Source organism: Dromiciops gliroides, chromosome 1, assembly GCF_019393635.1.
Source record: "Dromiciops gliroides isolate mDroGli1 chromosome 1, mDroGli1.pri, whole genome shotgun sequence".
NCBI classification, from domain to species: Eukaryota; Metazoa; Chordata; class Mammalia; order Microbiotheria; family Microbiotheriidae; genus Dromiciops; species Dromiciops gliroides.
The window spans coordinates 396538019-396565932 of NC_057861.1; the positions used below are offsets into that span (position 1 = coordinate 396538019).

At 38.3% G+C, this 27914-nt stretch overlaps 1 protein-coding gene across 1 annotated transcript in view; it reads right to left on the minus strand.

The window, feature by feature from the left end:
* Positions 1 to 27914, minus strand: part of RAB3C (RAB3C, member RAS oncogene family) — a 336699-nt gene that overhangs the window by 154185 nt on the left and 154600 nt on the right. Inside the window, exon 3 of the mRNA XM_043985980.1 lies at positions 10481 to 10599. Within this exon, the coding sequence (XP_043841915.1) occupies positions 10481 to 10599 (119 nt within the window). The remainder of the gene's footprint in view (positions 1 to 10480; positions 10600 to 27914) is intronic.

Sequence of the window (27914 nt, forward strand, 5' to 3'; positions counted from 1 at the left end):
GGGCAGGTCACTTAACCCTCATTGCCCTGCCCCTTCCAAAAAAAAAAAATCAAAGGAAGAATAATCCAAGGAGATTTTTTTTCTGGGGGTGGGGGAGATTTTTGATATTTGAGATATTTGAGATTTCATCAATGAAGATAATGATCAGTGGGGAAATTTCATTTATTGATGTAGATGAATAATTTTTCTGGATCTATAGTCATAGAATGTTGTTTAGACATGCGGGCCAAGATGGAGGAGAGGAAGCAGCAAGCCGCCTGAGCTCTCCTTCTGTTCCCTCAAAAAGAACATTAAATCAAGCCTCTGGACGGATTCTGAAACTACAGAACCTGCAAAGGGACAGAGAGACACAGTCCTCCAACCAGAGATAATTTAGAAGACTTCAGGAAAAGGTCAGTCTGACTCGGGCAAAAGAGAGGCCCAGCACAGGGCAGCAACCCAGCGCCGAGGGGGTCAGGGCAAGTCAGCAGGAGTTGCGGGCCACAGCCGAACAACTGGGGCCCCTGGAACCTGGTTCAAAAATCTGGTGGCCAAGAAGGACAGTGGAAAAACCTACCTGCACTGGCCAGGAGGGCCACGAATGGGTCAGGCGGGAACAGACGCCTGGAGTGGGAGCCTGGCTGGCCGAGCACACCCAAACAGGAAGTGCAGGGGGGGGATCTCCACACACCATAAAGGCCTCAGAGTAAAAAGCCAGTCACACAGCACCTATACCCCTGCACAAGAAGCCCAAAACAGGGACCCTGGTGCCCCCAGAGCAGACCTCAACTTAAAAAATAAATAAATAAGCTGCAATAATGAGTAAGAAGCAAAAAAGAGCCCTCTCCATTGAGAGCTTCTGTAACAATAGGGAAGAAGCCAATGAAAACTCAGATGAGGACAATACCCTCAAATTACCTATATGTGAAGCCTCACGAGGGAAGGAGAATTGGTCTCAAGAACAAAAAGCCTTCCTGGAAGAGCTCAAAAAGGATATTAAAAATCAATTGAGGGGCAGCTAGGTGGCGCAGTGGATAGAGCACCCGCCTTGGAGTCAGGAGTACCTGAGTTCAAACTCAGCCTCAGACACTTAACACTTACTAGCTGTGTGACCCTGGGCAAATCACTTAACCCCAACTGCCTCACTTAAAAAAAAAATCAATTGAGAGAAGTAGAAGAAAAAATGGGGAGAGAAATGAAAGCAAAACAAGAAAACTATGAAAAAAGAATCAGCAGCCTGGAAAAGGAAGCACAAAGATTGACTGCAGAAAACAATTCCTTAAAAAATTCATCTGGCCAAATGGAAAAAAAAAGGTACATAATCTTACTGAAGAAAACAATGCCTTAAAAATTAAAATTGGACACTTGGAAGATAAGGAATCCATGAGACACCAGGAATCAGTCAAGCAGAATCAAAAAAATGAAAAAATAGAAGAAAATGTGAAAAACCTCATTGGAAAGACAACTGATCTGGAAAACAGATCGAGGAGAGAGAATTTGAGAATCATTGGACTGCCTGAAAGCCATGACCAGAAAAAGAATCTAGACACCATAGTCCAGGAAATTATTAAGGAGAACTGCCCTGATATCATAGAATCAGAGGATAAAATCATCATTGAAAGAATCCACTGATCACCTCCTGAGACCCCAAAAGGAAAACTCCAAGGAATATCGTAGCCAAATTCCAGAATTATCAGGTGAAGGAGAAAATACTCCAAGCAGCCAGAAAGAAGCAATTTAAATATCATGGAGCCACAGTCAGGATTGCTCAAGACCTGGCAGCTTCAACATTAAAGGACCGCAAGGCTTGGAATATGATATTCCGGAAGGCAAAGGAGCTTGGATTGCAGCCAAGAATCTATTACCCAGCAAAAATGTACATTTTCTTTCAGGGGAAAAGATGGACATTTAATGACATTGGGGACTTTCAATCTTTCCTGGTGAAAAGACCAGAACTGAATAGAAAATTTGATCTCAACATACAAGACTCAAGAGAAGTTTAAAAAGGTAAACAGAGGGGGAAAAAAAGTTACCCTATTACGTTAAACTGTTTATATCCCTACATGGGAAGATAATACTCATAACTCTTAAGAATTGTAAATGTATTTGGGCAGAGAGAAGGACTTTACACAGAGGGTATAAATATAAATTGTCTTTGATGTGATGATTCAAAAAAAATATTAAGGGGTTAAAAAGGGAGTCTATGGGGAGGAGAGGAAAGGGGAGGTAGAAGGGGATGAATTATATCATATGAAGAGGTGAAAAAAAACCTATTACAATAGAGGGAAAGAAAGGAGGGGTGAACATTGTTTCAACCCTATTCTCATTAGATTTGATTCAAAGAGGTAATAACATATACGTTCATTGGGATAAAGAAACAACTCATACTTTAGGGAAGCAAAAGGGGAAGGGAAAGGGGTGGACTGATAGAAGGGAGGACAAAAGCAAGGGAGAAAAGGGTAAAGAAAAGAGAGGGGGGTGATAAAAAGGGAGGGCAGATTGGGGGAGGCAGGGGTAAGAAGTAAAATGTAAAAAGAAGGGGGGGAAAGTACAAAGGGGGTAAATAGAATGGAGGGGAATAGACAGTCAGTAATAATAACTGTGAATGTGAATGGGATGAACTCTGCTATAAAACAGAAGTGAATTGCAGAGTGGATTAAAAACCAGAATCATACAATATGCTGTTTACAAGAAACACATTTGAAGCAGAGAGATACACACAGAGTAAAGGTAAAAGGCTGGAGCAGAATATATTATGCTTCACCTAAAGTAAAAAAAGCAGGGGTATTAATCCTTATCTCAGAAAAAGCGCAGGCAAAAATAGATCTCATTAAAAGAGATAAGTAAGGAAATTACATCTTGCTAAGAGGTACTATAGATAATGAAGTAATATCAATATTAAATATGTATCCACCAAGTGGTATAGCATCCAAGTTCTTAGAGGAGAAGTTAAATGAGTTACAAGAGGAATTAGACAGTAATACTATACTAGTGGGGGATCTGAATCTCCCCCTCTCAGAATTAGATAAATCTAGCTGAAAAATAAATAAGAAAGAAGTGAAAGAGGTGAATAGATTACTAGAAAAGTTAGACATGATAGATGCCTGGAGAAAATTGAATGGGGATAGAAAGGAATATACCTTTTTCTCAGCAGTACATGGCACATTTTCAAAAATTGACCATGTATTAGGGCACAAAAACATCATAGTTAAATGTAGAAAGGCAGAAATAGTAAATGCATCCTTTTCAGATCATGATGCAATAAAAATTACATGTAAGAAAGAGCCAGGGAAAAGTAGAATGAAAATCAATTGGAAACTAAATAATTTCATTCTAAAGAATGAATGGGTCAAACAAGAAGTCATAGAAACAATCAATAACTATATCCAAGAAAATGACAATAATGAGACAACATACCAAAATCTATGGGATGCAGCCAAAGCAGTGCTTAGGGGAAAATTTATAGCTCTAAATGCTTACATGAATAAAAAAGAGAAAGAGGAGATTAATGAATTGGGCATGCAACTTAAAAAGCTAGAAAAAGAACAAATTAGAAATCCCCAATTAGATACTAAATTAGAGATCCTGAAAATCAAAGGAGAAATTAATAAGACTGAAAGCAAAAAAAACCCTATAGAATTAATCAATAAAACTAAGAGCTGGTTTTATGAAAAAAACAATAAAATAGATAAAATATTGGTTAATTTGATTAAAAAAAAAGAAAGAAGAAAACCAAATTACCAGTATTAAAAATGAAAAAGGGGATGTTACCACCAATGAAGTGGAAATTAAATCAATAATTAGGAATTATTTTGCCCAACTGTATGCCAATAAATTTGACAATCTAAATTAAATAGATGAATATTTACAAAAATGCAAACTGCCCAGGTTAACTGAAGAGGAAATAAAATCCTTAAATAAACCCATATTAGAAAAAGAAATTGAACAAGCCATTAATGAACTCCCTAAGAAAAAATCCCCAGGGCCAGATGGGTTTACGGGTGAATTTTACCAAACATTTAAAGAACAATTAATTCCAATATTATACAAATTATTTGGAAAAATAGGTGAAGAAGGAGTTCTACCAAATTCGTTTTATGACATAAATATGGTGGTGATAGCAAAACCAGGCAAAGCAAAAACAGAGAAAGAAAATTATAGACCAATTTCCCTAATGAATATTGATGCTAAAATCTTAAATAAGATATTAGCAAGGAGATTACAACAAGTGATCACCAGGATAATACACTATGACCAGGTGGGATTTATACCAGGAATGCAGGGCTGGTTCAACATTAGGAAAACTATTAACATAATCAACCACATCAATAAGAAAACCAACCAAAATCATATGATTATCTCAATAGATGCAGAGAAAGCTTTTGACAAAAATATAACACCCATTCCTAATAAAAACACTGGAGAGTTTAGGAATAGGGGGAGCTTTCCTTAAAATAATAAACAGTATCTACCTAAAGCCATCAGCAAGTATTATATGCAATGGAGATAAATTAGAGGCCTTCCCAATAAAATCAGGGGTGAAACAGGGATGTCCATTATCACCCCTATTATTTAATATTGTCCTAGAAATGTTAGCTTTAGCAATCAGAGAAGAGAAAGGAATTAAAGGAATTAGAATAGGCAATGAGGAAACAAAACTATCACTCTTTGCAGATGATATGATGGTATACTTAAGGAATCCTCGAGAATCAACTCAAAAATTACTTGAAACAATTAACAACTTTAGCAAAGTAGCAGGATATAAAATAAATCCACATAAATCATCAGCATTTCTATACATGACCAACAAAGTCCAGCAGCAAGAGATAGAAAGAGAAATTCCATTTAAAGTAACAGTAGATAATATAAAATACTTGGGAGTCTACTTGCCAAGACAAACTCAGGAACTCTATGAACACAACTACCAAACACTCTTCACACAAATCAAATCGGATCTAAATAATTGGAAAGATATCAATTGCTCATGGATAGGTAGAGCTAATATAGTAAAAATGACAATACTGCCTAAATTAATTTACTTATTCAGTGCCATGCCAATCAGATTACCTAAAAATTATTTTATAGAGCTAGAAAAAATAATAACAAAATTCATCTGGAAAAACAAAAAATCAAGAATATCCAGGGAAATAATGAAAAAAAATTCACAGGAAGGTGGGTTAGTGGTACCAAACCTGGAGATTTACTATAAAACAGCAGTCATCAAAACTATCTGGTACTGGCTAAAAAATAGAGTGGTAGATCAATGGAATAGGCTAGGCTCAGGAAATGCAGTAGTAAATGACACTAGTAATGTAGTGTTTGATAAACCCAAAGACTCCAGCTTCTGGGATAGGAACTCAGTATTTGACAAAAACTGCTAGGAAAACTGGAAGATAGTATGGCAGAAATTAGGCATAGATCAACATCTTACACTTTATACTAAAATAAGGTCAAAATGGATACATGATTTAGACATAAGAGGTGATATCATAGGTAAAGTAGGAGAGAAAGGAATAGTCTACCTATCAGATCTTTGGAAAGGAAAACAGTTTTTGACCAAACAAGAGATAGAGTATATTATAAAATGCAAAATGGATGATTTTGAATACATTAAATTAAAAAATTTCTGTACAAACAGAAGCAATGCATCCAAAATTAGAAGGGAGGCAGAAAGCTGGGAAACAATTTTTGAGGCCAGTACTTCTGATAAAGGCCTCATCTCTAAAATATATAGGGAACTAAATCAAATTTATAAGAACCCAAGTCATTCCCCAATTGAGAAATGGTCAAAGGATATGAACAGGCAGTTTTCTGATGAAGAAACCAAAGCTATCTATTCCCATATGAAAAATGTTCTAAATCTCTAATGATTAGAGAGATGCAAATAAAAACAACTCTGAGGTACCACCTGACACCTATCAGATTGGCTAAAATGACAAAAAAAGAAAATAATAAATGTTGGAGAAGCTGTGGGAAAATTGGAACACTAATGCATTGTTGGTGGAGCTGTGAACTGATCCAACCATTCTGGAGAGCAATTTGGAATTATGCCCAAAGGGCCATAAAGCTGTGCATACCCTCTGACCCAGTAATACCACTTTTGGGTCTTTTTCCCAAAGAAATCATGGAAAGGGGAAAGGGACCCACATGTACAAAAATATTTATAGCTGCTCTTTACGTGGTGGCAAGGAATTGGAAGTTGAGGGGGTGCCCATCAATTGGAGAATGGCTGGACAAGTTGTGGTATATGAATACAATGGAATACTATTGTGCTGTAAGAAACGATGAGCAGGAGGAGTTCAGAGAAACCTGGAGGGTCTTGTGTGGGCTGATGATGAGTGAGATGAGCAGAACCAGAAGAACATTGTACACAGTATCATCAGCATTGAGTGTTGATCTACTGTGATGGACTATATTCTTCTCGCCAATGCAATGGCACAGAAGAGTTCCAGAGAACTCGTGATGGAAGAGGATCTCCAAATCCAAAAAAAAAAAAAAAAGAAAGAACTGTGGAGTATAGATGCTGAATGAACCATACTATTTCTTTTGTTTTTTGATGCTGTTGTTTTTTTTTTCTATTTTGAGGTTTTTCATAATTGCTCTTATTTTTTCTCTTATAACATGACTAATGCAGAAATAGGATTAATGTTATTATGTGTGTGTATATATATATATATATATGTATAAAACCTATATCAGATTACCTGCTGTCTAGGGGAGGGGGGAGGGAGGAGAGGGAGGGAGAAAAATCTGAAATTGTAAAGCTTGTATAAACAAAAGTTGAGAACTATCTTTACATGTAATGGAAAAAAATAAAATACTTTATTAATTAAAAAAAAGAGATATGCAGAGCACAGTCTCATGGACTGTACCATTTTTGTTCTTGCAATAAATTTTCTTCTCTCTCAAAAAAAAAAAACAAACAGAAAGTTGTTTAGGGGCATTGAGAGGTTAAGTGACTTTTTCAGGGTCACACAGCTGGTATCTAAGGATAGATTTGAACTCAGGAAGATGATCCTTCCTGACTCCAGCCACGGGCACTCTATCCACTGCACCTCCTATCTGCCCCCACCTATACCCACTGATACCCATACCCATCTCTTCCTTTATCTATCTCTATCTTTGTCTATATCTGTATGTATATCTACATATATCCGTATCCATGTCCATGTCTGCATCCATATCTATATCCATATCCATGCCTGTATCTATATCTATATTGAGTCATTTAACATCCATGATTTCAGTTTCCTCATCCGTAATATGAAGGTGTTAGACTTGAAGGATTTCCTATAGACAGATGTTAGGGGTAGCATTTTAACCTCGTTCTAAGTTGGACTAGATGACATATAAATTCCCAACTACTGTACTGATTTTTTTTCAAGGTTTTCCTTTTATAAAATTCTTTCTATCATCTCCAAATTTCTACTAACTCCCAGATTACCCCCATGACTTTGCAAACTGGAAGATTAATGTCTCTGTACTAGGTGCCACATTTAAAACATTTTTGGACCTAGAACCAAGCATACAGACTTCCCAGTTTCTGGCTCAGTTTTCATTGTCATTGTCTCCTAAGTTTTAATGAGCTGAACAGGAGATATCTGTTCTGGCACCATTTTAGGAGTGAATCAAACTTGTCTTTAATGCATGCACAGCAGTAAAGCAGTTTGCCTTGAGTCAGCAGGGCAAGAGTGGCCATGGGGTATGAGTCATTTCCAGCAGTGTGTGTGGCCCTACATGTAGGGTGCCTGATACCCACCCAGATCCTTCCTGCCTCATGGCATTACATCTCCGCACTAGAGTTCTATAAAGTATCTATTTAAAGAAGCTATAATTATCCATTTTTCATGGTGATGTGGATATTGAGATAATTGAGAGCTGTAGGGGAGTGGGGGGGCAGGGGGACTGAAGCCCTAGCATATAGACTAGTGAATATGCCAAGTAGTGGAGGCTAAAAGGTCATTCTGGTATAAATATTTCTTTGACAATCAAGATGATAGATTTAGAGACAGAAAGTCCTTTAGTCCTACCCCCTTATTTTATTTTACTGATGAAAACTGAGGCTTAGATTGTTAAGTGACTTGTCCAAGGTCATACAGATAAGAAACTCTGGCTTATCTAGAGCACTTGAATTCAGGTCACCTGACTCATATTCTAGCACTTTTCTCACTATACCTCATATGATATTATGGCCAAGGAATACTACAGGAATTCTGGATGAGACAGGGAAAAAACCTTCTGTGGCAACTAGAGAAGTCTTGGCGAAAAGACTCATAGCAGTAGAATGTAGGTTCCTTGAGAATAGGAATCATTTCTTCTTTGTACTTGTATTCACAGTGCCTAAAATAAGTGCTAGTCAATTGATAGTAGTCCTAGGAGTCTCCTGTAGAAGAATTGATATGTCCTAGATGTCAATTCAATAATAAAATCTAATATGAAAATGCTAGTGACAAGGAAATAAAGTTAGAGGGCAATCTGGAACAAGCTCTAGTTTTCCAGGCAAAATCCCCTTAAGGTGTATTCAACACAAAGCAGATTGAGGACATGGATTAGAATCCTTCTTTAGTAAGCTACTAGTTGTATAACCTTGTATATGTTACTTAACTTCCATGAGCCTCAGTTTCCACATCTGTAAGATGATGGGGTTTTAGCGGATGGCCTCTGAGGTCTCTTCTAGCTATAAATTTATCATCCTATTTGCATGCAAATATTAATTTGAATGTTAACATGACATGACCACCTCATTTAATGGCTATTAGTCTTTTTGGGGGGGGGGGCAGGGCTATGAGGATTCAGTAACTTGTCCAGGGTCACACAGCTAGTCAAATGTTTTGATGATTTTTCTCCCTTCCTTCGGGTGGTTGCTAATTTTCTCCACATTAAAGGTCACTTTAAATGATCACCTAGTTCTGTACCAGTAGAGAGACCAAGGACATGAAGAAAAAAATCTACGTTGAATGCCAATCAATGCTATTTTGTCACTCCAGAGAGGGCTTCATGCTTCCGTGTTGGGATGGAGCACACCTGTGTTTGAACGTGTTGGCCATATAGAGTCTCACAGCTCTGGCTGGATTCCTGACTAATTAGAGGGAGAGCAATGAATTAGGGATCCCAGCCTAGTTCCCTGCACTCATCTCTTGAAGCGTTTCCTCCCAGGACAGAGGCCACCTAACTGCATGAGGAAAATTAAAGCTCCTGATCCCAAATAAATTGCCATATCCTCCTGGAAGCCCTTCCCAATTGTTCTTAATTCCAGTGCCTTCCTTCTCATAATTATTTCCCATTAGTCCTATATATAGCTTTCTTTGCATGTATTTGTTTTCCCATTGTCTTCTCCATTAGACTGTAGGCTTCATGAGAGCAGGGATGGTCTTTTGCCTCCTTTTGTATTGCCAGTGCTTAGTACAGTGCCTGGAACATAGTAGGGGCTTAATCTTTATTGAATCAAATGATTGAATTGATCGAAGCAATCACTTACAGAGACTTTTTCCTTTGGATGTCAAAATACAATTATGGGGGCAGCTAGGTGGCACAGTGGATAGAGCACCGGCCCTGGAGTCAGGAGGACCTGAGTTCAAATCCGGCCTCAGACACTTAACACTAGCTGTGTGACCCTGGGCAAGTCACTTAACCCCAATTGCCTCACTAAAAAAAAAAAATACAATTATGAATAAGAAGAGGATCTAGGGTTGGAAGAGACCTTGGAGGTCATCCAGTTCAGGGCTTCTTAAACTTTTTCCATTCGTGACCCCTTTTCACCCATGAAATTTTTATGTGACCCTGGGTATACAGGTATATGAAATAGGTATATATAATCTTTTACTGTTGCCAAGTTTTTCATGACCCCCACATTCAGTTATGTGACCCCACAGGGGGTCACAACCCATATTTTAAGAAGCTTTGATCTAGTTCCATCCTCTTATTTCACAGAGGAGGAAATAGAAGCCCAGCAAGTTTGAGTGACATGCCCAAGATCACACAGATATTAATTGTCACAGGTGGGATTTGAACCTATCTCCTCTGATTCCTTAGCCAAGACTTTTTCCCCTAGTTCCACTTTTCCCTATACCACTGACTCCATGCCTGTCCATCTTAAAGAATCCATTATTTCAAGTCTACTGAAGAATTTCCAGGAGAAAACAATCTTTCACTATTAATAAGAAACAACACAAGTACATCCAGTTCTTTCAAAGAGAAAGAGGGGTTATGGGTTGTCAAGCATTAGTATGGTGACAAAACTTGGAAAAATAACACAATTCAGCTCATCAATAAAACTCAACTAGGGGATGGTTCTGATCACAGCTCAGTGATGATTTTTAGAAAAAAATCTTGGATGAATCCTTAGTAGACATGTAAGGAGTTCGCCATCAAAGAGTGACCCCAATATGCAATAAATGAGGAAACTAGAGGATGTTATTTCTTTGGAGGAGAAAGGGATAGGAAAGCAATAAAGGAAAACCCATAACAATTTTTCACCAATAGACACTTGGGTCTAACTTACCAGTCTTGCACAGCATTGAAGGATTCTTCATTGGTGATGTCGTACATTAGAATAAAGCCCATGGCACCCCGGTAATAAGCTGTAGTAATTGTCCTATATCTCTCTTGACCTGCTGTGTCCTAGAAAACAAAATGAAATATTAGTAACCCTCTAAATCATAAGTCAAAGCATTTAGGGGAAAGAAATGAATGATATGGGAAACAACCCTTCCATAGCTTTGGAAACATCCTTTAGGGCAGGGCTTCTTAAACCTTTTCCACTTGTGACCCCTTTTCACCTGAGAAATTTTTAGGTGACCCCCATATATAGATATATAAAATAAGTAAACAAATCAAACATTTACTACCATATTCTACGTGACCCTTGCATTTGATCACACAACCTCATATGGGATCTCAACCCACAGTTTAAGTAGAAGCTTTACTTTAGAAAGTGAGACAATGATTGTAATCTATTCCTAATGATGGTCACACTTTGGTATTAACAATACTTCCTATTGATAAAGAGCCTTAACTGATGATCTTGCTTTAAACAGCTGTAATATACTTTAATTCACATTTGTGCCCCCCTCTCTCTCCTTTTCTTTCTTTCTCTCCCTCCCTCCCTTCCTTTCTTTCTATCCATCTATCTAATCATTCATTTATTCATTCACTCATTCAGAAACATACCCATTTTATCATTACTATAGGAAACTCTTGGTGAAGAAACTCTTGGGAATCAGCAAATCCCACTGGCATTCAATAACTTCCTAACTTGGCTCCCTCCTATCTTTCCAGTCTTCTTAAACCTTATTCACCCCAACATCCTCTGCAATTCAGTGACACTGGCCTTCTGGCTATTTCTCCAATAAGACATCCATCTTTTGACTTTTTTTCTTTGACTGTTCCCAATACCTGGAATTATCTTCCTTTTCTTCTCTGCCTCCTGGTTTTCCTGGCTTCCTTCAAGTCACAGATAAAAATCTCAACTTCTCCAAAAAGCCTTTCAGGATCCCCCTTAATGTTAATTCTTTCCTTCTGTGGATTATCTTCAATTTATCTTGCACACATCTTGTTTGTACAAAGTTGTTTTCTTGTTTTCTCCCCTATTAGACTATGAACTCTTTGGGAGCAGAGACCATCCTTTGTTTTTCTTTGCCTCCTTAGTGCTTAGCAAATTGCCTGGCACATAGTAGGAACTTATTAAAATGCTTGTTGATTAACTAGTCCTGGAGAATTATCTGGGACACTGAGAGGTTAAGAGACTTGTCCACGGTCACACAGCTAATATATGTTAGAGGCAGGGCTTGAACACAAGTCATCCCAATGCCAGTCCTGGCCTTTTTTCCATTATATCACAGCACCTCTCTTTGTTACCCAAATGTGTGTTTGCTAGCATCACCTTCTATTAGTTACCATAAAGTAGAAAATGTTTTCTGTACATTGGCAGTGATGGTATTAGTGGCAATGTTTATGTCCAATCTCCTCATTAAGCTTTAAACTGTTTGCATTATCAGAAGATTCAAACGTGTCCAAATGTTCACACATTAGTTAATGGAGGGATAATTTGTGGGGAGATGCTACCTTTTCCTCTAACACTACACCACATTCTCACTATACTTAGCTTTTGGTCAGTGGTGAGTGCCTGACAAAGAATAGGATCCTGAAAGATGACATGAAAAATATGTTTTTTTTCCAAACTGAACCATTTTTCTCCACTTATTTCCATTATAAATAGGGGATGTTTTATCTTCATTTCTGAATAGTCTTCAGTTGGCTGTGACTCATGCCTACTCAGAACTTAAATAAAGCCAAAGTAACACCATGGAAAAATATTAGATATGAAGATAGAGGAGTCGGGTTAAAATCCAACTGATTATCTGTGTGATCTCAGGTATATCATATCCTTTCTTTGGGCCTCAGTTCCATCATCGATGATGATGATTTGAAATATACTAGGCAGGGGCAGCTAGATGGCGCAGTGGATAGAGCACCGGCCCTGGAGTCAGGAGGACCTGAGTTCAAATCTGGCCTCAGACACTTAACACTTACTAGCTGTGTGACCTTGGGCAAGTCACTTAAGCCTCATTGCCCCGCCCCCCCCAAAGAAATATACTAAGCAACTTCTCAGGTCTGTTACTTTGGGGGGGGTGGGGCAATGAGGGTTAAGTGACTTGCCCAGGGTCACACAGCTAGTAAGTGTCAGAGACTGTATTTTTTTTTTTTTAGTGAGGCAATTGGGGTTAAGTGACTTGCTCAGGGTCACACAGCTAGTAAGTGTTAAGTGTCTGAGGCCGGACCTGAACTCAGGTACTCCTGACTCCAGGGCTGGTGCTCTATCCACTGCGCCACCTAGCTGCCCCCAGAGACTGTATTTTAACTCAGGTCCTCCTGAATCCAGGGCTGGTGCTTTATCCACTGTACCACCTAGTTGCCCCCACAGGTCCCTTACTCTTAAAGTCTTTCCCAATAGTTTTATTTTAATGTCTTACAGTATATATATATATATATATATATATGTATATATAAACGGTTCTCCTGGTTCTGCTCCTTTGGCTCTGCATCCAGCTTGTATAGGTCCTCCTGAGTTTCTCTGAATCCATACCTTTTGTCATTCTTATACTGTACCACTGCATTTGTATGTCATAATTGTCCAGGTATCCTCTAATGATATTCTCCTTCAATCCTCTAGAAATCATGGTCATTCGTTTCTATGCACATGTTGAATCTTCCCTCATGCCCCTTCAACACTGGTCAAAGAAGAAGGTGTCACATCCTTGCTCCCCACTGCCACTTCCAGACTCTCCTTTCGCTGCCACCACTTAGCAACCTCTCCTTTAAGGATCATTTTATCCATACAGCTCACCTTAGGCTGCTACCTACCAGTCCCCAAGCCATTCTTCCTCTTGTGTCAAGGAATTCTATGTGGGAATCATGAAATTCCTTTCCAACTTAACCCCTTGAAATGGAGTTTACCTATGAACCTAAGTAACCCCATCTTTGTTCTAAATAAACATAGGACTATTGTAGTTTGCTGATTATGTATCTGAAGAAGCATTTGATACCTTTTATCCCATTTCAAGAGATATTTCTTTGCTCCAGTTAATTGTCTGCCTCATATACCACCTGTTCACACACACACACACACACACACACACACACACACACATTTGGTGCAGATGTCTTATTAGCTGCGATTAATTGTACAGAGATGCTGAGAATACTGCCTGTTCCTCCAACATATGCATCATACTACAGTTAGCTTTTGGTTAGTGGTGAATGTCTGACAGAGAATAAGATCCTGAAATGTGATGTAAAAATTGGTATTTTCCCAAACAGAACCATTTGTCTCCTACAATTGTCTCTTTCATATATCATTTATATCTTCTAAAAACAGATATTTCTAAACTGTGAGTTTGTTTTTCAATATGTCTGTGGATGACAGAACCTTGTTAGTACCGCTAATCAGAGTAAACAATTCTCTTGATTTGGGTGCTTTCTGAATAAAAGAAGCCTTATAGAAAATCCAGTTGATCTTGTTTGCAGACCCTATGTGCATTAACCTGGTTTGTATAAGGTATAAACAACAATAACAATAGCAACAACTATAAAACTAGTTTACTTCAGTGACCATGTTTTGAAGTTTTTTTTCCCTTCTGATCTCCACAAATCCCTACTTCTTAGACTAGAGGACTCCAATATATTTCCTCAAACATGTTAATCTTCTCCTTCCTCCATCTTCTCAACTCTCATAATCTACTCTTTTATTCCACATAGTCTGAGTTTTGGATCATCATCACCCACAAGAGATGAACATCTATGATCAAGAATTCTAAAATTCCTTTATCAACTATGAGCTGTAATTCCATAATTTTCCAAACCTCAGAGCTTTCAAACCTATTCTTTGTTCTCACTCACTTCTTGGTACTCTACAAATACATTACACCTGCTCTGTCTCCTCTGTTCTCCCTTCCCAATCTGTCAAAAAGAGGTGGTTGGGTGGCATATTGGCTAGAATACTAGGCCTGGAATCAGGAAACTTGAATTCAAATTTTGCCCAACATACATATTAGCTGTTTGACCCTGGGCAAGTCATTTAACCTCTGTCTGCCTCAGTTCCTTCAACTGTAAAATTTGGATCATTATAGCACCTACCTACCTAGCACATATTTTGCCTACACTTTCTCTGCAGAGGACTTTGTATTATCTTTCACTAAGAAAATAAAGTTCATCCACTCTGAGCTCTTTCTTCTCTCTTTCTTTACATCTTAACATCATTTGACATCATCTTCCATCTTTCCTCCTTTACTCTAGTTTCTGATGACCCTTCTCATCCCCCAAGCCAACCCCTCTACTTGTACCCTTGATCCCATTCCCTCCTATCTCCTTGGACTAATTTCAACAAACATAAGAAGGCCTCTCTCATCCTTAAAGAAATCTTTATTGATTTTTCCTTCCCCTTAAGCTATCATCCTTTACTTCTCTATTTTAATTAACTACACTTTCTGCCTCCATCTCTTGACTTTTTGGATATCACCTACATTATGCAATTTATTCCTTTTCCTTTAACTTCCCAGATCTCACATACTTTTCAACACTTTGAAATTAAGCTTCTAAAAAAAGAAAGAAATTAAGCTTTTGACTTCATCATTGAACTGAAACTAATCTCTCCAAAGTTATTAATCATCTTTAAATTGAAAAGTCAATGATCATTTCCTCAACCTTTAGCTTTCTTGACCTCTGCACAGTGTTCAACATTGTTGATCATTTTTTTCTTTTTGGATTCCATCTTTTCTCTGGGTTTTCATTTTACTAATATTCTCTTTTGGTTATCCGATCTAACTGCTCTTTCTCAGTCCCCTTTGCTGGACCAATATGCATACTCTAGCCCCCAAACTGTGGATGTCACCCAAAACTCCACTCCTGGGACCTCTTTTCCCCCTTCTAGATACACTGTATCATGGTGACTTTAATTAGTTCCTATGAGTTAAAAATTATCACATAGATAGATAGATAGATAGATAGATAGATAGATAGATAGATAATTCCAAGATCTCTATACAGTGAACTCTCTCCTGAATTCCAGTTCTGCCAATTGGATATTTGAAATAATGGGTATCTGATGAGTATCTCTAAATCACCATTACTACCTCAGAATTTATTATCTTTTCCCTCAAACTCACCCCTATATACATTGAAGGCACTACCATATTCCCAATCACTCAGTTTTACAACCTTAGAGTTATCATCAACTCCTTAGCCTCTCTCATTCTATATATCCAGCAGTTGCTGAGTCTTGTCAATTCTATCTATACAATATTTCTTCAATACATTTCATTCTATCTACTCACATTACCACTGTCCTAATTCAGGCCCTTATCACCTCTCACTTGGACTTCCTCATTAGTTTCCCTTTCTCAAATCTTGCCCTACTCCAATCTATCCTCCCGAGAGCTGTCAGATTGAAGTTCCTAAGGGACAGGTCTGATCATGTCATTGTCCTCTTACCTCTAGGATCAATGCTCTGCTTGGCATTTTTTTTTGCTGGGCAATGGGGGTTAAGTGACTTGCCCAGGGTCACACAGCTAGTAAGTGTCAAGTGTCTGAAGCCAGATTTGAACTCAGGTACTCCTGAATCCAAGGCCGGTGCTTTATCCACTGCGCCACCTAGCCACCCCGTCTTCTTGGCATTTAAAGCCCGCTACAACTTGGCTTCAGTCTACATTTTCAGGATTTTTGCACATTAATCCCTTTTACATTCTGTCGGTGATAAAACTCACTCACCCTCTGTTCTTCACATGGGCTATTTCTTCTCTGATACTGCCTTTGAACAAGCTGTCCCCCATCCCTGGTATGAACACCATCTTCACCTTCACTTCTCAGAAGCCCTAGTTTCCAACAAAGCTTAACCCAAATAGTAGGTTCTATCTGAGGTCTTTCCTGATCTCCGCCCCCCTCCCAGGTGCCCTTTTGGTATATCACTTGTATTTTTTGTATATACTTATATAATGATGACAAGCACAATGATCATAAGCATTTATAGAATCCTTTAGGGTATACGAAATGCTTTCCATACATTATCTCACCTGATCTTCACAAACAACCCTGTGAGGTTGGTGCTATTATGAAATCCACTTTACAGAGGAATAAACAGCAACTGAGAGATGTTAAATGATTTGCCCAGAACTACACAGTGAGTAAGTGTTCTAGGCAGGGGTTAAACTCAAGTCTTTCTCTGAGGTCAATCCCATTTGCACCATCTAGAAGGAGTGTGTGTGTGTATGTATGTCTGTGTGTATATATATATATGTGTGTGTGTGTGTGTGTGTGTGTGTGTGTGTGTATGTGTATATATGCGTGTTTGCCTATTTAGGAATATGTATATGTATGTACATGTGTGCATATACACATAATATATGCAGATATATACAAACACACAGACACACATTTATATAAACACACAATTTATACACACACACACACACACACACACACACATATGTAGTGTTCCTCTATAGAATACAAGTTCCATGAGTACAGGATCTATTTCACTTTTGCCTTTGTTTTTCCAGCATCTCCAGCACAGTTAGCACATAATAGGTGCTTTATGAATACTTATTGATTGATAGGTTGCAATTCTAATTCTATCATCTTAGTCCAACTCAAGCACCTCAATTTAACAGATGAGTAAACCAAGTCTAAAGGAGTTTAAGTGACTTGGACTAGGTCATCCAGCAGCACCACTAGAGGTAGAACTAGTTTCCTGATCCCAATCCAGTATTGTCTTTCCCTTCTACCTCACCATCTCTCTTTATTGGCATTTTTTATTTTATTTCACTTTTGGTCTGGATATGTGATATCAAAGAAGTAGTCTCGTGGAATATTTTTGTTTTGGAAATTGAACAAAACAACTATCAGTGCAGATTGTCAACTTTTCTGTAATGTGTAATCTTAGACAGAGAGTGGCCTTGGGACACTAAGAGGTTAAATGATATCCATGGTCATGAAACCAGTAGATATCACAGAGAACTTCCTCAACCAAGGCCTGCACTCTCTTCCATATGCCAAGCTGCTTTTCAGCATTCTTCTTCTCCTTCCTTCACCCTCTCCATTGGTCCTGCCCTGTATCTCTCTTTCTCTCTTTTTTCCTCTCCCCATATTTACATTCAGTGGGTTGCTTTAAAACCAGTCACCCCACAAAGAGTGTAATTCAGCTTTTCCAAAAGCCACATTACAGTGAAGGATGTCTAATTACAAACAGACAGAAAAGAGGAGACTCCAAAATTGTTGAATGTGCATCCTGCTGGCATGCATATGAGAAGGAGCTGACAATCAAGCCCCATTGTGGTCATGATTGAAACATTTCTGGGAGCTGTTTCAAACCACCAGGCTGAGCAGCCCAGACCCCTCCAAAGCAGGGAAAAAATTGGGCCTCAAAAGGCTGAAAATAAAAAAAAAATCCAGAGGTTCTCCCAAGTCAAAACCACATGACAGGTGGCAGATTCTTCACCATTGCTTTTGACTTGAGTGTCCATACAACAATTCGACCTGGTGCTGTTTTTTTTTTTTTTAACTGAGGTTCTCATGAAGAAGCTGCAGTATTACAGGAAAATATGTGGAGATGCAAATCCATGGAGGGAGTCAATATTTGTTGCTTTCTAATATGAATGAAAAGAATGAATGAATATGCTTAAAAATATTCATTAAGTGCTTACTGTATGCCAATCCCACCACATACCAATACAAAAAAAGCTAGACAATCCTTGGCCTCAAGGATCTTACAATCTAACTGATAGAGACAACAAATAAAAGAAATAGAAAAAATACAGTGAGGTGATACACAGAGCAGAAGTTGGTGATACTCTTGTTTTTGTGTATTTTTCAAAAGCAGTTTTCCCTTTTCTAATATCATTAGTATTTTCTCCCATGATGGTGGGAGAAATGAAAATCAAGTAAACACTTCATTTCACTCCTCATTCAGTGGTAATGATGGATGTCTCTTTGGATCAAAAGCCCTTTTTATAATGTCAAGTGCCACTTTTGTAATTCCCCGTGAGTGTCCCAGGATAGTGCCTAGGCTGCTGAAATGTTGCTTCTCTCACATTATTCAGGCAGGTTGACTGAAAGCTAGAGATCCCAAATTTCCTTCTGACATATGACTGTGCCTTGGATTTTCTACGCTGTGTTCCTTTAGGATGTGAAAACCTTCATGGAAAAGCTCTTAGCCCAAGAAGTTAAGGGGCACAGATCATTTGAAAGGTAAAATTATACTTGCTATACCAGAACCATCTTCCATTTCTTTCTCCTTTTAACAAGAAAACATTTCATTTCCGCTGTTTTAAATAACCAAATTCCTAGTACATGTTTTTAGGGAAAACATTTGCTTTGTAGGATTATATAGAATAGACAAGAATGTGTTAAAGAATATTTCTTTATCTATTGACTAGGATATTCAGGGATCTGGTAAAAGAGGCTAGGGAGACTGCTTCCTGGGAAGTAGAGACGATTTGTGATTGTAGTTATTTGTCCTTCATTCTCAAAGAGGACCATGACGTGAGGGTGATGTCATGACTTGCATTGAATTGAAGTGATGGAGGGTTGCATAAGGTCACAAACCTCACTGTCTCCTCCAGAACCATCTGCGTCCAGTGGCAAGATGCACATCAGGATGATTGGAGATGACCCCAGATGTTTAAGGCAATTGGGCTTAAGTGACTTGCCCAGGGTCACACAGCTAGTAAGTGTCTGAGGTAAATTTTTTTTTTTTTTTTTGCCGGGCAATGGGGGTTAAGTGACTTGCCTAGGGTCACACAGCTAGTAAGTGTCAAGTGTCTGAGGCCGGATTTGAACTCAGGTACTCCTGAATCCAGGGCCGGTGCTTTATGCACTGCGCCACCTAGCCGCCCCCCTGAGGTAAATTTTGAACTCAGGTCCTCCCATCTTTAGGGCCTGTGCTCTATCCACTACACCACCTAGCTACTCCAATGATTTGTGATGGAAATGCTTTGGAGAGATACTGGAACATGTGGAGACATTCTACAATTAGTTCCAACCTGCTAACCAAATGGTAAATGGCAGCCTCTTTGATTGGGGTGCCTTCAAAAGGGCACAACTGATCAGAGGCTCACTCAGTCATTTTCTTTTTTTCTTTTCTTTTTTTCTTTTTTGCAGGGTAATGAGGGTTAAGTGACTTGCCCAGGGTCACACAGCTAGTAAGTGTCAAGTGTCTGAGGTCGGATTTGAAGTCAGGTTCTCCAGAATCCAGGGCTGGTGCTTTATCCACTGCGCTGCTCAAACCTTTAGTGTAGAAATCACATCTAAGATACATCAAATAATGTATTTGGCCTTAAGTTAATGGGGGTTGCTTCTGGCTCTCTGCATTGTGACATTAGCCAAGCCAGGAAAGGAATAGAACAGATGAAGATCAATGTCATTATTATCAAAATGCATTCCTTAAGTGTCTGTCTGCCTTTTGAGTCTTCTAGGAAGGGTCCAGAGCATCATTGATATAAAGTAAAAATGACTTTGGTTTGCATTCAGTTTTAGATAGACAGACAAACAGACAGACAACACAACTGAATATTAAGGGCAGGTATTTTGTAGCTGAAGAAAACTAGCTCCATAGAGATTGTGTGACCACCCAGGGTCATACAATTAACCCCAATGAAATAAGTAAAACAAATATCTAATAAGTGACAAAAAGAGGTGATTAAAATTGGGGCTGAAAACTGGGAAATAAGGACCGAAAAGCAGGTTTGGTGGTAGGTTTTCAGTAGACTTGAAATGGATGTAAAATTTGGCTCATTTGTCACTGAAACAGATAGAAATCTCTGCCTTCCTGATGCTTTGCCTGAAATGCCTTCTGATTCATCAAAGAAATGTTGAATTATATTTGGTATATATATTTGGGTTAAGTACATTGTATTTTATTCTAGTCCTATGGAAATTGGTGGTCCATGTATATATATATATATGTGTGTGTGTGTGTATTTGGTAACATTTTATTATTTGGAATGTTTGATTAATTTGAACTATGTCTCTACTGTGCATGTTAGAATCAGTGAAAATATAGACCAGACAATGGAGCTACTGAGAAATGGGAGAAAAGGTCTCTTTAACTCAGTTCTCTGAATTGATGCAGGTAATATGGATTTCATATCCACTCCCACACTCAATTGTTACTTCAGAGACAGAGCTATTTGGACACTGAAAAAAATCTCAATCTCAATTTAATTTTGCGAAGGATAATTTTAAGAGGTGGTATTGTTTATCCTTCATTTTTGAAAAGGACTTATGACATCACGGGAGATGTCTTGATTCATGGGTGAATTGGATTCAAGCCAGGCAGAGTTGTGCCAAAGTCATTGGCCTCACTCTCTCTGCCAGAGTCATCCAAGTCTAGGGGCAAGTCAAAAGTCAGGACAACTGATGATGGCCCAGGATGCAGTGAATAATTTTGGCATCTTTGATGTCTGACCAAGCTCTAATCACTCCACAGCACTTGCTTCAGTCACATTCATGGTCATTGGAACAAATTGTTCTCATCCTATCATTCTGCCTGGGGAAGTCTTCACATACTTGGGGTAGGCACTCCATCCCCCCCCACACACACAACTCACCAACAGGTTTAAGGCCTGAAGATTCCCCTCAATATGGTTTAGCCCATCTACCAAGATGGTTTTACTGGGTGTGGCCCCTGTACATGTTACAGCTTCTTAGAGCAGAGCCACAGGTGAGAACTGGGGACAGGTAGACACCAAAGGTGGATAAGCAGCCCTGAAAAAGTCTCAGCAAACCCTCACACAGAGGTCCTAGTCCTGCTTAAACCCATACCTATGAATTCATCTGTGGCAGGGGATTTGCATTGTGGAAACTCCATCAACTGATGCAAATCAGCAACACACCTGTAACAAAGTCATAGCGAGTGGCCTGGGGCTCTAAGAGATTGAAGGGACTTGTCACTGTTCACATAGATAGTATGTTTCTGTCTATATTGAATAAAGGGCTTTCTGAAATCAGTGGCCAACTTTCAATCCATTATTACAGGCTGCCTCTCTTTGTGAAGGATAATCATGTTAATTTGTTGCCATGGTCCACTTAAGTACATTGAAACCTGCCAAACATGCAGTATTGATGTTTCTAATTACTTATTTGATCAAATAGGATGGAGAGAAAAATAAGCCAGACCTGCTTGTACAAAAGTACGCTCTCTCTTTTCAGAAGCAACATATAATGGACATAGCTTCATAGCTTGAGGCTACTGATAGAACACACAATAACAGTTTCATAAGTTTTATCTCTTGGTACAGCAGATATTCTGCTGGGAAAATCCAAAGTCATGATCATGTGAGGTTTACAGTGATGCATTATGTAAAACAAATGAAAAAATGATCCACCAATAATGACACACCTCACCTTTCTTGGGTATTCCATCCCATCTTTGTTCTATATATTTCCCTAATTTGTTGCACATGGATCATTAAAAGGCTTTTGAATTCTGTTTGGTTTGATAAGTGCAGCAAAGCAAAAACAAGGCCCTTATTTGCATTCCACTTTCTCTTATCACACAGCTTCTTTGCTTGAGAGAGAAAATGAAGAAAATCCTTCCTCAGCTTGAACAAATATCCTTGCTGCTGTTAATCCCCTTGGATAATAAAATTTATAAACCACTCTTCCCTACCCATCCTAGGTAAACAGTCAGTCTGAATTAATTTACACCTTTAATCATGTCAGCATCTGTAAACCAAGCCCAGATTTTAAGAGATAGCACTAATAAAACTGCCCCTAAATGTCTCAGTCAATTTCAATGAGATTACTGTCTATTATGCTATATCTTTCCCCTTGATCAGCAGCCTATTGATCAGATTCTCTAGTCCTGATGGTTAGCTTTGAAATACTGAACCTTATGTTTTACAATGGTGTCCATATCTAAGCAAAATCTAATACAATAAGCCTGAGGCAAAATGATAAAATTTGACCTACTATTCCATAACAGTGTTACCATGGTGATTCATCCTCTCTCTCTCTCTCTCTCTCTCTCTCTCTCTCTCTCTCTCTCTCTCTCTCTCTCTCTCTCTCTCTTTCTCTCTCTCTCCAAGAGCAGAGAAATTATATATATATATATATATATATATATATATATATATATATATATTTTTTTTTTTTAAAGAGGAGAGTCATTAAACAATTACTCCATTGACTGTGATATTTGGACACATCCAATAACTGTATGTATGTGTTCATTTATATACTTGTACATATTCTCTTTAAGAGAAGTGAACGATATTTACAAGCCAAAATGAATATACTCTCAATTTACTTTACCTACGTATATTAGACCTGAAAGCATATCTCCATCTGCTCCAAAGTATGATATAATTTTACCAGGATAATAAAGGTTCCTTAAATCCTTTCCCTCACAACAATCTTGGATTTTGAGAATGATTAATCTTCTTGACTCATTCCCTACCCATATTGCTATCTGAGATTTTTAAAATATTTGGCAATAAATTGCAACTTCAATAACTGAGGAAAAGATTCAGGCTCTATCAGGGATGTCTATGGCATACTGTCAATGAAGAGATGTTAATGGCCAATTTTTCCCTTTATCACACCACTGAATAAAGATATTGGATAAATAAATTCAGTTTTAATGCATTTTATGTAATAATAATAGTATATTTTCTTATTATTAGTAGTCATGCTTAAAAAAATTTAATAAATAGTAAAAAGGAATCACCAAATCAATAATGAGTTACTCTTTACCCCCTAGGACTTAATGTCACACTCTTTATTTTGCTCTTCAGAAAGTAAGAATTCAATCACAAAAAGCAATGATTTTATCCACCTGTGCAGTAGTCCATAAAACATTAAATGCAAAAGAATAAGAGCAGGATAGAGATATGTCCTCGGATTGTTTCTATCTGAATCCCAGCAAAAAGATTAGAAGAAAAAAGATAAATAATCCCCATATTACCACAGATGCATATTTAACTTTAGGCTGTTCAAAATACTTTAATATTTTTATGTCATTTTTTGATCGTCAATCATAATAACTGTGAGGTAGTTGGCTTAATGGATAGATAGCCTTGGCATTAGATGTTCAAGTATACCTCTGATAAATATTGTGTATGTGTGTGTGATCATAAGCCAATTGCTTAAACTCTCAGTGTCCTATAAAGCCCGAAGTATTTGTAAATTTCCATTAATTGAGGAATTTCTCACCAGGGAGAGCCTTATATTGAGGAACTCGCAGGTGCAGTCAACCCAGTCTCTCCCTGCCACTAACCCAGTAATTTTCATTTATGTTTATAAAGTCCTTTTACTTCAACACTCCAGTGGAGGTAGGTAGTGCAAGTATTATTATCATCATTTTTCAGATGAGGAGACCAATGTGGAGGCTAGTGACTTATTCAAAATCAACCCCTGCTAGTTAGGGACAGAGGCAGGACTCAAATCCATGCCTTCTCAATTTTTCTGGGTCTTGTGATTGTTCCATTATCATTGACTGAGTATATTAAGGGACTCAGACTTCCCTATGGGATTCTCTCACTATGATCTATCTCATCAGCTACATAGCAGATAAAATTCTGCATCTGGAATCAACAATAATGGCGGCGGGGGGAGGAAGCTAGGTGGTGTGGTGGATAAAGCACCAGCCCTGTATTCAGAAGGACTTGAGTTCAAATCCGGCCTTAGACACTTGACACTCACTAGCTAGCTGTGTGACCCTGGGCAAGTCACTTAACCCTCATTGCCCCGCAAAAATAAATAAATAAACAAACAAACAAAGCAAAGCGAGAGAGAGAGAGAGAGAGAGAGAGAGAGAGAGAGAGAGAGAGAGAGAGAGAGAAAAGAAACCAATATCTAACTTTGAGGTTTGAATTCAGCCTTAGGGACTCATTGCATGATCTTGGAGAAACTGCTTAATCTCTCTGTGCCTTAGCTTCCACGTCTGTAAAACTGATTTAATAGTGCCTACCTCATAGATTGTTGTATGGATTAATTCTTGACTACATAAATGCCATGCTACCCACATGGTGAGAGAGAGAGGTGATGGACTTAAGGTACAGAATTTAAATTTTAAAAGGAACACATACACTGTATACATATATATACATACCTGTTAGCATATATTATATATAAAATGCTTGTTGATTGATTATATAAAGTAAAAGAACTAAGCTTTGAAGATACAGTGTGCTATACAGTGATTGAGTATCTGAGTTTTGGTTTTCTTTATTAGATCAAAATCTGCATCAGAGTATGCCCTATTACCACAAATAATTTGCTATCTCTTTCAAATGCTCATTTATCTCAGTACAAATTCATTTTGGACCATCCATCTCATTTCTCCAGAGAGTTCAGAACAACCTCATTCATGCCAAGCACTCCCCCAAACACTCAAGCATCCAAGAAATAGAGAAGCAAGGAAGAGCCCAAAGAGTGAAATTTCTATTTTGAAATTTCTATTCAAGCCATTGTTGCCAGATTCAAAACATCCAATTATTTCCAGAAGGGAATGTATGGGGAAAGTAGAAAAACAGCCTCTACCAGCTCCTGTGACAGTTACTGCTCATCAGCCCTCCATCCTATCCCTTCATCTGCTCCCTTTCATCCATTTTTTAAAAAGCATAAGAAAACTCGGTGAAAAAGTCAGATTTTCAAAGGACATATACTAATAGCTTACATTTACATGGAGCTTTAAGATATACCAAAAAGCATGTATCTGAAACAACCCTATGAAACATATAATTAGTATAATAATTACCACCAATTTACAAATGAGGAAACAGAGGCTCAGAGGAGTTAGGAGACTGCCCAAGGTAACACAATTAATAATTTAAATCAACAACAAAAACCAGAATAACTAACAATTCTCCAACAAAGTTCTGTTTAAATACTTCATTATGGCATGAGGGTGAACTTGGATTCTTGAGGGTTATGTTAATAGACTGAAATCTCTTGTAGGCCCTCTTAAATTAGGAAGGCTTATGGTTGAGCCCAGTACTAAACAATATTATCTGTTGTTTAAGGATTCACCTTAGTTTAGAGATATTAATCATCAGAGATAGTCACTAAGTGATTAACTTTTTGGTCATAGAAACTAAAGGAACCATTTACAGTACTTGAGTTTGTGAGCCTGCATCAGTATTGGAAATATCCATTGAGTGTTAAAGTATTGAAGTAATACTACTAACAATACTAATAGCTTCCGTGTATGTATATAATGCTTTACAATTTACATTTCTTTACAATAACTTCCCCTCCTCCTCATTATCTCATCCTTGAATTGCTCTTTGTACTCTATTATACAAATACTACATGGAAGAGGACATGGCTAGAAAACAGTTCATGTGACAAAGAGGTTGGGATTTCAGTGCTTAACATGACCCAGAAATTGTGATTTGGATGCCAAGAAACTCAATGTGATCTTAGGCTGTGTAGTATTTGAGGAGTTAGGCTATAGCCCAGATCTAGTTTAGCTTAGCCCAAGAAGCTCCCCTCAAGTGAATGACATGGGATGGAGGTGCTGGTGTTCAAGTAAGCAATCATCCCATGAGGAGGGGCCTGCCGAGGAACCTATTACAGCTTTAGTTACCGTTCTAGGGCTTCTCAGACCTCTAGCTCCCTAAAGACTAACCAGACGGAAGAGTCAATAAGCTGGTCTTTTGACCACACTCATTGTTTCCTAATGCTCACTATGTATACTTAATATATAACCATTTAATAAAGTTTAATGAGTAACAAATTAATTTTTTGATCTTCAGAGCAAGAGTGTGAGGTGTTATGTGAGTATGCTCACCATGTTTCCTTATATTGATACTTAAGAACTTTGGTGTGACTCAGTTTCCTCTTGTATTTAGGCTTCAGTGCTCCATTGCATAATAAGAACCCTGCCTAGAAAAGGCTAATTTCCAGGACTACAAAGTCATTGGGTAGAAGAGAGCTTATATTTGTTTTCATTCAATCTGGGGAACAGAACCAGGAACAATGGGTAGAAGCTACAAGAAGGCAGATTTTGGCTCAACATAAGGAAAAGCTTTCTAAGTATTATGGATGGCTAGCATAAGAGTGAGGCACCTTAGAAGTAGTGAGGTTCCTGTCATGTGGGTCTTCAAGTGAAGATTGGAAAACCACTCATCAGTGATGTTATGGATAGGATGCATGGCTTGCATATGGGCTAGACTAGAGGACCTCTGATGTTTCTTCCATCTCTACATTTCCATAATTTATGTAGCACTCCTTGATGTTGCCAAGGAGATCAGGATGCTGGAGTTGGATGCTTGTTGTTCAACGAATAAATCACAGAGTGTTTCTATTCTTTACCTCAGAGGGGGATTGTCCTGACCCGTGACTGACTGAGGCTGGGCTTGGAATGACAAGGTAGTCATTCCCATCCCAAGGGATTTTGGGGGGAAAAGAATCCTAGGTAGAGTATACTAAGACCAAGAGGTAAGTGTGTAGAAGGGGTAGCTGCAGGTTGAGTCAACAGAACTGGAATGGGTGGTATCTATGTGGAGCTACAAGAGAGGGTGCATGGAGAACAGTTGTCTTTGAGGCAGGAGAGGGGCTGAAACAACATGATCAGCATACACAAAGCCACAAGGCATGTTTGGCCAGATCCTGCTTTGCTGAACCAAGAGAATGAATCTGAGATAGTGATTTTTACCTTTTCTATCCTCACCCTTTTCTTCTTTTCTCTTCTGAGAAAGTATATGCCTGTTTCTCTAAACTTTGCTCCAATTCTCAAGAGTTTAGTTATTGGTGTTGTTGTTTACATTGTGTCCTACTCCTTGAGACCACATTTGGGGTTTTCTTGACAAAGAAACTGGAGTAGTTTGCATTTCCTTCTCTAGCTCATTTTAAGATTAATATACTGGGGCAGAGTTAAGTGACTTGCTCAGAATCATACTGCTAGTAAGTATCAGAGGTTCAATTTGAACTTGGGAGGATGAATTTTCTGGACTCCAGGCCCAGCACTCTATCCAACTGTGTCACCTAGCTGCCCCAAGAGTTTATTTTCCTTTTTGCTTACTTATTTTTTAAGATGATTATTATGACAAAGACCATTAACTTTTGCATTGCTAGTCTATGTATATCATTGTGCAGATGCAAATGGCAAGAGACAATAGAGAAATGTCTAGAAGAAAAAAGACAGATTTTATACCTGCAGTATACATTTTTTTTTTTTGCCATAGAAGTTTAATGACTGGAGGCTTGGAGCTATTGAATGAATGAGAATGATGGCTTTGTTTTTTTGTTTGCTTCTTTTTCTTTCTTCTATCCTTCCTTCCTTTTTTCTTTCATAATTTCTCAGAATAGAGAGAGAAAACTTATTCAGGGGGAACCCCTCTATAAAATAAAAGAGATAGCAGTCTGTCTGGGGGCATCTATGACTATCTGGTTAACACTGAGAGGCAAAGGCTGTCATCATTTGTCCCTTTACCATTATT